The 10989-nt window shown below is 45.4% G+C and overlaps 1 protein-coding gene across 1 annotated transcript; it reads left to right on the forward strand.

The window, feature by feature from the left end:
* The first annotated feature begins 527 nt into the window (after positions 1 to 527).
* Positions 528 to 5908, forward strand: LOC143208473 (uncharacterized). Its single transcript, XM_076422944.1, has 3 exons — positions 528 to 594; positions 648 to 1577; positions 1992 to 5908. The coding sequence occupies exons 1-3, from the start codon at positions 528 to 530 to the stop codon at positions 5906 to 5908; spliced, it is 4914 nt and encodes a 1637-aa protein (XP_076279059.1).
* The last annotated feature ends 5081 nt before the right edge of the window (positions 5909 to 10989 follow it).

Here is a 10989-nt window from a genome sequence, read left to right on the forward strand (position 1 = left end):
ATAATGATAAATCTGTAAATGTATAGAGTGTTGTTATGTGTGAAAGTGTGTAGAAAGGGAGGTACGCTTGATAGTGTCGAATCAAAACGTTATAAAAACACTCTCGCCGGCATCGCGTATTGTATGGGGACCGCCACATGGTCGGAAACCCCTGAAAGTGCCACGGGTAAGGTTGTTATTGACAACAGCCTAGGCCCGGTAGACCGGGAGGGGGTTGTGATCACCCCCTCCGAAACCAGGTCCACGAGCACGGTAAGATCGTAAGGATCGAACCGGGGCCGTTAGCCAGGCGAGGCCGGAGAGAGGGGGCTCAGCCGAAAATTGCCCCACTTCTAAGAGAGGAAGAGTGGGGCGGAGTATAAATATTGTAAGTTGACTGTGCGGAGCGTTAGAATAAGAATAATTGTACTCGAGGATTGTTTAAATAAAAACTTATGAACAGTCAGTAAGCAACAAATTGGTGCCGAAACCCGGGACTCATTTCGGGTAATCATACGATATAAGCTTTCTCATTTCATTGATTGGAGATGCCTCAAAAGAGAAAGAGATGTCCAGTGGAGACGGACGAGTCTCAACCACCAGTTAGGAGAGGACGTAAAACAAAGACAACAGTTGCTGAATCATCCCATCCAAGGACTTCGCCTCAGGATCCAGAGAGCCAGGACCGAGTGGGATATCGATGGTACGCCGTCAACACCGGCAAGGAGTCGAAAGGGATGCAGAGTCAACGAGTTTGAGGACAAGAGGAGCATCCCCAGGAGCCGCCGTGGAACCAGCAGACGTCGAGGACAACGAGAGTCAACGAATCCACGCGTATCATCACAACACTCCGCGATTGGTGAGATCAACCGATTTTTCGAATACACAAGCCGCGACAGATACGGCGACGCGTTTATCGGAAGCCATTGAAAGAACATTGCAGACCGTAAGAGAATCCGCAATGGGGGGAGGAAACCCCCATTTCGTTAATCGATTAACTACGGCGAAATCGTTACCGGTCTTTTCTGGTGATCCAATAGAGTGGCTCCACTTTAAAGGAGCGTACGAATTAACGACTCAACTCGGTAACTTTAGCGAACGCGAAAATATTGCGCGATTGTTCAACGCATTGAAGGGCGACGCGCGTGAAGCCGTAAGTGGTTTACTCGCGACAAATGGCGGGGCAAAAGAGATTATGCAAACTCTAGACCTTCTATACGGGAACAAGAATGTCGTTGCTGAGAAAATCTCGAAGGAAATAAAAAACCTACCTTACCTAGACGCCGGAAAAATGAACTTAACGCAATTTGCCATTAAGTTAAAGGGTGCTGTTGCGGCTTTCAAATCATTGGAAGCCATAGGTCACTTGCATAGTGTCGAATTAATAAAGAGCGTCGTGAGCAAACTTCCACCAGCCTTAACGTATGCGTTCAATAGATACGCAGCAACAGCACCCCCAGAAAAAACGGTCTTAGAGAAGATCACCGATTTCATTTATAAAGAGGCTGAATTAGCAGCATCGGTTGGTATTCTTGATCTTGCGCCGTCCAGTGCAAATACAGAGTCGTCTCTTAGAACTTCAACAAGAAAATCGCGATGTACAAAGTCGGGAACGGTTTACGCGGTCGCGAGCGAAGTACGCGAAAACACGACAGAGAGGGGAACGAATAGGGATTCGAACGGTTGCGCGTTTTGTCAACGATTTAACCATATATCTGTTGCTTGCACACGATTCCTCCGGGAGCCGGTAAACCTTCGTTGGCGGTTAGTAAGAAAATTGCGATTATGTATTAATTGCCTGGGACGCGGTCACTTGCGAAATGATTGTAAACGAGCAGGATGTTCTATATGCCGTGCGCGTCATCATAAACTCCTGCATATAAGAAGCTCGGGAACGCGGGCGGAAAGGTTAGAAGAAAGAGCCACAAGGTCTACGATGAGGTGGTCAGAGGAGGTAGGAGTCGCTGCGACGACAACCGACAACGCGGAGAAAAGTTGACATGTTCCAACAGGCACATTCTTAAAAATATTACCTGTGCGTGTCTCTGGACCGACAAGTAAGAGGGATACGTACGCGTTATTAGATGAGGGCTCGACGATTACATTAATCGATAAAAAATTGACGCGGTCAATAGGCGGGAAAGGACCAAAAATAAATCTCGCGCTAAAAGGGGTGAACGATCGCGAATTAGTGGTATCGAGTAGCGAAAAAATCAATGTCACTGTGCAAGGAGCGTTCGATTCCTATGATATCAATCACGCGTTAACTGTGCAGAATTTGAATCTTCCTCATCAATCTCTTCCAGAGTGTCTCGTGAAGCTAGTCAGCGAGACAGAACATATTAATCTAGAGGCGTACGAAAAAGTACGACCACAAATACTTTTAGGCCAGGACAACTGGCGTTTAATAGTTACTCGAGAATTTCGCGGAGTAAGAGGTCACGATTTAGCAATATCACGCACTCTATTGGGTTGGGTGATGCACGGCACCACAAAATTATGTACAGAATTCAAACGAAAAGTTTCAGTATGTTTTGTAAACTCGGATGAAGAAATGAATTCCGAAGAGCGCGAAAGCTGCAAGAAACTCAGCGATTTAGTAAAACTTTATTTTCAGTTGGACGATTTTGGGGTGCGTGTTGACACCAAACCTAGAAATATCCATGATCACGCCCAAGGGACGTTGGAGGAAACGAGCCGTTACACGGGAAACGTGTGGGAAACGGGATTATTGTGGAAGTCAAATTGTATTCTTAACATCAACAGTTTCGCAACAGCGCGGAAAAGACTTTTTTCATTAGAAAAGAGATTGGATCGAGACCCATCATACGCGAAGTTGTATTATCAAGAAATGAATCGTTTCATTAGGGACGGGTACGCGGAAAAAATAGAGAAAAAAAACGTTGAAGCCAAGCGTGTTTGGTACCTACCACACTTCGGTGTACAAAGGCCAAGTAAACCAGGCAAGTTAAGATTAGTGTTCGACGCAGCTGCTAAAACCGCGGGTTATTGTCTAAACGATCAACTCGAAACAGGCCCGGATTTATTGCAGCCATTACCTGGCGTGTTATTACGCTTTTGTCAATACGCAGTTGCGTGTAAAGCGGATATCAAAGATATGTTTTTACGGGTAAAAATTAGAAAAGAGGACCGCGACGCGCAACGATTCTTATGGCGCGGTAGCGATCGTACAAAAGAGCCCGAGGTATACGCGATGACGTCTTTGATTTTCGGGGCAAAATCATCGCCCAGTAGTGCGATGTATATTAAAAATCGTAATGCCAAAGAGTATAGTTATTCGAAACCCGACGCGACAAAAAGCATAATAAAAAATAGTTACATGGACGACTACCTGATCAGTAGAAAATCAACGCAAGAGACAATAAATCTCGCTCGGGACGTCATAAAAATTAACGCTCGCGCGAACTTTGAAATGTACGGCTGGACGAGTAATGATAACACCGTAGCACGAACCTTATCTGGGGTAGAGTCAACCGGTAATAGGGAAGAAACGCGACTCTGCGAACGAGGGGGAGAAAAGGTACTAGGACTCTATTGGGATACGAAAACAGATGAACTATGTTTTAAAGTAGACATGGAAAAAATTCCCACAGAAGTAACTCGAGGACTCAGAAAACCGACGAAACGAGAATATTTGCGCATTATTATGTCGATTTTTGACCCCCTCGGCCTTCTAATTCCATTTACTACTAAATCGAAACTACTAATGCAAAAAGTCTGGCGTAGTGGAATAGGATGGGATAACCCGTTGCGCGACGAAGAGAATGAGAATTGGCGGACATGGCTACAGACGTTAAATGATATACGCGAAAGCCGTATTCCGCGTTGCCTTATTCCAACCTCCTACGTGCATTCCAAAGCTCAGTTGCATGTTTTTTGTGACGCGAGTTTAGAGGCGTATGCCGCGGCGGCGTACATAAGATTAGAAATAGAAAATGGCCCGGCAAACGTAAAATTGATCATGGCGAAATCGAGAGTTGCCCCTTTGAAACCGCTTTCCGTTCCCCGCTTAGAGTTACAGGCGGCGTTACTCGGTTCGAGGTTAGCCAAAACGATTACCGAAGAACTAGATATTAAGTTTCAACAACGTTATTTATGGTCAGATTCAATCACCGTCATTAGGTGGATAAAAGGGGAACCGCGAACTCGGCAAGTCTTCGTGGCGCAGAGACTGGGAGAGATTGATGAAATAACAGAAGGTTCGGAATGGCGATGGGTCCCATCGGGTCAAAACCCGGCAGACCACGCGACGCGATGGTCAAGTAACACGCCTGGCGCAATTACACGTTGGCACGTTGGTCCCGAATATTTACAAAAGCCGGAGATTCAATGGCCAATAGAAAAACCGCTCAATGAAGTGAGTAAGAAAACAATAGATGAAATGGAGTTACGTAAAACCTTTGTATATACAGTAGATTTACAACCATCGTTCGAATTTCCGTTGTTAATAAGAATTTTGGGGTGGCAAGGTTTGTTAGTGATAGCTAGACGTGTGCAAGCGGCAGTGGACCAGTGGAGAGGAAAATCTCGAACAGGGATGACCGTAGACAATATCGCGAACGCAGAACGGTATTGGTTTCGCGTAATACAGGCCGAGCATTTTGGAAAAGAAATAGCTGCTATTGAAAAAGGTAAAGACGTTCCTAAAGCTAGTAAATTAGCAAGTTTAAAACCGTATTTAGATGAGGACAGAATTCTAAGAGCAAGCGGTCGGGCTGTCAATATACACGAAGTTGAGTTTAATAATTACCCGATTATACTCGATGGTAAGCACATCGCGACTAAAATGTTAGTAAAAGAGTATCATAGACGTTATTATCACGCAAGCAATAACACAGTTGTTAATGAGCTTCGTCAAATGTTTTATATAATCGGATTGAGGAAGATCTTGCGTTCGGTCGCACATAGATGTGTAACATGCCGTTTACATCGTGCTAGACCTCAACCTCCGGTCATGTCTACTTTACCCACGGGGCGATTGGCCTACAGACAAAGACCTTTCAGTCAGTGTGGAATCGATTATTTCGGTCCTATGTTCGTTAAAATTGGTCGACGTAGGGAAAAACGTTGGGGAGTCCTCTTTACATGTTTAACTACGAGAGCCATACACATAGAACTGGCCTGCAGTCTAAATGCAAGCTCTGCAATAATGGCGTTACAGCGCCTAGCTGCCCGTAGAGGTACCCCCACTATCGTTTACAGTGATAATGGAACCAATTTTAAGGGCGCGAGTAGAGAAATCAAAGAAGCGATCGCCAAAATTGACAAAGAAAAACAACAAGAATACGCGTTAGCAAGGAAAATCAAATGGGTCTTCAACCCCCCGGATGCCCCCCACATGGGAGGAGTATGGGAACGTTTAATTAGATCGGTAAAAACTGCGTTGCACGTAGTTTTACGCGAACAGGCGCCAACGGAAGAAACTTTGCATACACTGTTAACTGAGATAGAACATACCGTGAACTCGCGACCGTTAACGCACGTTTCCGTAGATCCGAGGGATAAGGAGGCACTCACGCCAAACCATTTTCTAATTGGCACCTCGTCAGGAAACTTGAGGTTGGGTCGATACGAAGCTCACGATACATGTTTGAGAAAGCAATGGCGAACAGCGCAACATTTCGCGGACGCATTTTGGAAACGATGGTTGCGCGAATATTTACCGTGTATAATAAATCGACCAAAATGGACCGAAAAAAGGGACCCGTTGAAACAAGGAGACCTTGTATTAATAATCGATATGCTAGCACCACGCAACGAGTGGAAAAAGGGAACTATTACTGATGTGTTTCCTGGGTCGGATGGTGGAGTACGAGTCGTAAAAGTACATACTCCATGGGGAATCTTTACGCGGCCGACGCATAAACTTATTAAGTTACTAAGTATAGACGAAGTACAAAATCCGTGAATTTGTACGAGGGGGAGGATGTTACGGACCCATTGTTTATTTTTTGTATAATTCGGTTTAAGTTGTGTGTGTGTGTTGCGAATCAATAGATTAATTTGGTTACGGTTAAAATGTCCTCTCTTCGTGCAAAATATCTGTGTAAAATGTAAGAAGCGAACTACGTATATGTATGTCGAACAAATATTGAAATAAACTAATAGCGTGCATAAAGTTAAGATTGTAGTAGCGATGGTACGATGCGGAGGTATTGTAAATTGCGTTCAAATATGGAATGGAATAATGATAAATCTGTAAATGTATAGAGTGTTGTTATGTGTGAAAGTGTGTAGAAAGGGAGGTACGCTTGATAGTGTCGAATCAAAACGTTATAAAAACACTCTCGCCGGCATCGCGTATTGTATGGGGACCGCCACATGGTCGGAAACCCCTGAAAGTGCCACGGGTAAGGTTGTTATTGACAACAGCCTAGGCCCGGTAGACCGGGAGGGGGTTGTGATCACCCCCTCCGAAACCAGGTCCACGAGCACGGTAAGATCGTAAGGATCGAACCGGGGCCGTTAGCCAGGCGAGGCCGGAGAGAGGGGGCTCAGCCGAAAATTGCCCCACTTCTAAGAGAGGAAGAGTGGGGCGGAGTATAAATATTGTAAGTTGACTGTGCGGAGCGTTAGAATAAGAATAATTGTACTCGAGGATTGTTTAAATAAAAACTTATGAACAGTCAGTAAGCAACATCTATAATAATTAATAAATATTAATTTTATATTAAAATTTTATTTTAATTTAATTTTTTTTGTTTTTATTTTAATTTTAGATAAAAAATTGCTTTTATTTAATTTTTTTTATTTTTATTATTAAAAAATATCTCATTTAATAATTAATAAATATTAATTTTATAATTTTCTATTTACCCCCTCTAATTTTCAATATTAATTTTTACAAAATTTATTTTTAACTAATCCCTCTATTTAAATTATTAATAATATTTTTTATAAAATTTTATTTAAATTTAATTTTTTTTAATTCTATTATTAATAAATATTAACCCTAAATAAATTTAATTCCCCCTTTTTTACTTTAATTAGTAATAAATATTAATTTCCCCTCTAATAATTAATAAATATTAATTTTAAACTTTCTTTTTATAACCTCCTACTTTTCAATATTAATTTTTATAAAATTTATTTTTAATATTTCCTCTAATAATTATTATTATTAATTTTATAAAAATTTTCTTTTAAATTTTCTCCTCCCTCCCAAATTAATTTTATATTAAATTTATTTTTAATTAGCCCCTCTACTTTAATTATTAATAAATATTAATTTTATATAAAATATTTTAGTTTAATTTTCTTTAATCTAATTTTATATAAAATTTTAAAAATTAACCTTTCTGTTTTAATTATTAATATCAATTTTTATATAAAATTTATTTTTAATAAATATTATAATAATTAAAATACTTTATATAATTTTTCTTTTAATTTAATCTTTCAATATTTAATTTTATACTAAATTTATTTTTAATTAGCCTCTACTTTAATTATTAATAATATTTTGTATAAAAATTTTATTTTACCCTGATTTTCCTTTATTTTATTATTAATAAATATTAATTTCAAATAAACTTACTTTTAACCCCCTCTATTTTAGTTATTAATAAATATTAATTTTAAATAAATTTATTTTTAATAAATTTCTTTATATATATATATATATATATATATATATATATATATTAATTTTATATTAAAATTTCATTTTAATTTAATTTTTTTTGTTTTTATTTTAATATTAATTTTACATAAAAATTTTTCTTTAATTTAATTTTTCTTAATTTTTGTTATTATGTAACAGGTGTGTTTCGTCGTCGTTCGGCTTCCTCGCGTTCGGGCTCCTTGGTGTTGAACAGCTCGCCGACCCAGGGTTCTAAACGACAAGTGGAGTGTCGACGCGAGGAACGGAGTCGATGCGGGTGAAATAACTGAGACGATTCGGTTGCGGTTAAACAAATTATACTCGCTGCCTTTCGGTCGCGTATGTTACGGTGCCTCAGGATACAGTGCGCGGTGGAAATACTACGGTGCCCGTGACTTTAGAACGTGTGACCGTGCGAGTGCTACCCGAACCTGTATGTGGCGTAGGACGCGGGCAGGATGGACAGGGGTAGAGTTAGATCACGACTGTCGTCGTGATCTCCCTACCTAGGCCGGGTTGTCGTGGTCCTTCGATGGCCGTGACGCACGGGTCATCGAAGTCCCTCCGGACAGTCGTTCAGGGAGTTCGATCAAGGTGACGCACCTTGTCTGGCTCGACTGGCCTCGGGGGCGACTCGCCTCACGAGGGTGACTTTCTAGGCGGTTCTTAGGCGACGTCGAAGGGTGACGCACCGCTTCTAGTTCGGCCGATTTCGTGGACGACGCGTATCACGAAATATACCGGTGACGCACCGGGTATGTTCGAGGTGGAGTACAACTCGCACCAGCGGAGCGACGGGATAACTGGACAGGAGGTTCTCCGACGAAGTCAAAGGGTGACGCACCGCTTCTTGTTCGTCGGCTCTCGGAGGCGACGCGCCTAGCGAAAGTGACCGGTGACGCACCGGGTGTTCGAGGTGGAGCACGGCTCGCACCAGCGGACTGGCAGGACGACAGGGTTTCGACGAGGTCGAAGGGTGACACACCGCTTCTTAATCGTCGACTCTCGGAGGCGACGCGCCTAGCGAAAGAGACCGGTGACACACCGAGTGTTCGAGGTAGAGCACGGCTCGTACCAGCGGAACCAGGATGCCGATAACGGCGGAGACGTGGACAACGGTTACAGGTAGAATACTCACAGCACTGGAATATCGCACGTGGTTGTTCCTGGATAACTGCTGGCAGACTCAGGTGATTCTAGTCTGTTCGTGCCGGCTTTTATAGGGATGGTTTGGAGGTAAGGGATGGTGGTGCGGTGCGGTATTTTGCTGGTGACGTATACCGTCTTTCGAACAGTATTTTGGAAATTTGATTTGGATTCCCGTTGGAATACGGGCCTGGGCGCGGGGTACGTGCGGTACAGGCGGTGTTGTTGTTGTGACAGGAGGCCGGTGGTACGTTACTAGATCGCGTCGTCGTGTCTAACCGGTGGAGGTTTGCTAGGGGTTTGTTCGTAACAGGCCTACGTTCTGTAGGTCTGTTACACCCCCCTCCTTCTTCGGGAAAGCGAGCGAAAGGCGGTGAGACTGGTTTTATTCAAAAGAAACTGTGTAAATGTGGAAATGTAGTACATAATGGTACAAGTATCGCAGAAGAAAATCACCGGTATACAATTATGTGCTTCGCCCCTCACGTTGTCGGCAGCGTATCAGTCGCCCACTTCGGTCGAAGTGGAGGGCCCACCTCTCGTCCCCTATGGATGCTAGGAACCGCTTGGAGGTGACCAGTCGTAGCGGTACTTCTACCCGTCGTCCGTTGGGTAACAAGTACCAAGTTGAGGGGCACGCTCCTTCCTTTCCCGAGTACGGGATCGGCGTTTTGACGTCGCGGTGTCCTGGGGGAGTGGGAAGGCCTTCATTTCCCGGTTGCTCATTTGCTGGTACTTTGGCCGTATGTGTCTCCGGCTGCTGTTCTTCAGCGCGTTTCTCGCAGCTGGCTGGTGTCGCTGTTCTGGACCGGGTGGGTGGTGCTGGGTTGGCCGGCTGTGTCGGCGGGTGTGTTAGTGCCAGCTTTGGCGTCCCATGTGCCCTTTCGGTGGCCATGTACCGCGTTGTTCGGCTCCTGTGTTTTGGAGACGAGGACGCCTTCTTGCTGACCGTCAGGATTGTTGGGCCCGTTGCTTGTGTTCGTGAGGAGCCTGGCAGCGTGTTCCCGGACGGTGGGGCCTCTTGTGGCAGCTGGGCCCCTTCTTTTCGGGGTGGCGGTGCTTTTGCCTGGTTTGGCCTCGCTGGTCGTTGTGCGGTGGTGACGGGTTTTGCCGGTCGAGCCTCCCCGCGGTGGTACGACTCTCGAGGGGTTGGTTGTTTGCCTTTCACCCGCGAGATTCGCTTTTTGACCGGGGGTCGCAGGGCCTCCGTGTCCTCCTCCTTCCACCAGTTGGGTGGTTCGGGGAGCCCTGCGGGGAGCCCAATGGACGGCCCGTGTCCCGCCATTCTCCGGTGCTCCTCGATGGTTGTGGGCGGGATCGTGGATGAGCTGGACCGGGAGCTGGAGGTCGATTCGGACCGTGGCCGGTTGCCCTCATATGCTGGCCCTGGTCGCCATGTTACGGCCCGGATCACCGTCTTCTGTTTCTTCTGCGGTGGGGTGGGGGTGTCATCCCTTTCCCTATCGGGGCCACCTAGTGCCCGTCGCGATGTAGCGACTGGTCGCGGGCGGGTGGCTTTCCGCGTCGTGATCTCTGTCCCTGAGGGGCCCTTTGTGTTGCCCGCTATGGTCAGGGTTGTTGCTGGTGGCGCTGTCCCTCCTCGCGCTCCCGCGAGTTTTGGGATGCGGTACCGCGAGACGGTGGTGTTGACTGGCGTGGCTGGTTGCGGGGTTATCGCTTCTTGCCGGGGTAGCTCCGTCGCCTGGTCCCCTCCCCGTATTAGGTGAGCGGGGGTGGTTGGCGTCCGTGGTCTCTCGTCGAAGTCTGATAGGTCGCCGAACAGATCGTTCAGCTCCCCGTAAAAATCGTCCATTGGCATGATTCTGGAAATTGAATAAAGGCTACTGATTATTTTCCGGGGTCGGCCTCGGCCGCGTGGGGCCGGGGTAGTCGTCGGGTCAGGGGCGGTTGCGGGCATCCTGGTTCGCTCCGCGGGGGCGTCTGGTTCGATGCTTTCCGGGCACGCGTCGTTTTCGGGGGAGTGTTCCGGTTTGAGATCCTGGATATGGATGTGTCGAATCCATTTTCTCCTTCCGTCCTGGAGGTCAACGATAACTGGCGATATTATGCGTTGCACCGTGTAGGGACCGCTATATTTTGGGGCTAGCTTAGCAGCTATGCCCGCTCCCTTGTCGGACAGCGTGTGTTCCTTTTTCCAAACGCGATCCCCTATGGCCGGTCTCCACTCGCGGCGTCGTAGGTTGTAATATTTCTCTTGTCTGCCGAAGGCTTGCGCTAAG

This window comes from Lasioglossum baleicum, chromosome 4 (genome assembly GCF_051020765.1).
Source record: "Lasioglossum baleicum chromosome 4, iyLasBale1, whole genome shotgun sequence".
In the NCBI taxonomy this organism is placed as follows: domain Eukaryota; kingdom Metazoa; phylum Arthropoda; class Insecta; order Hymenoptera; family Halictidae; genus Lasioglossum; species Lasioglossum baleicum.

Bases quoted from the DNA above. Each gene is read 5' to 3' on its own strand.
- LOC143208473 (XM_076422944.1), top strand. From the start codon at position 528: ATGCCTCAAAAGAGAAAGAGATGTCCAGTGGAGACGGACGAGTCTCAA. The intron at 595-647 runs GTAAAACAAAGA...ACTTCGCCTCAG, and splicing joins ACCACCAGTTAGGAGAGGAC to GATCCAGAGAGCCAGGACCG. The intron at 1,578-1,991 runs GTACAAAGTCGG...ATGTTCCAACAG, and splicing joins TTCAACAAGAAAATCGCGAT to GCACATTCTTAAAAATATTA.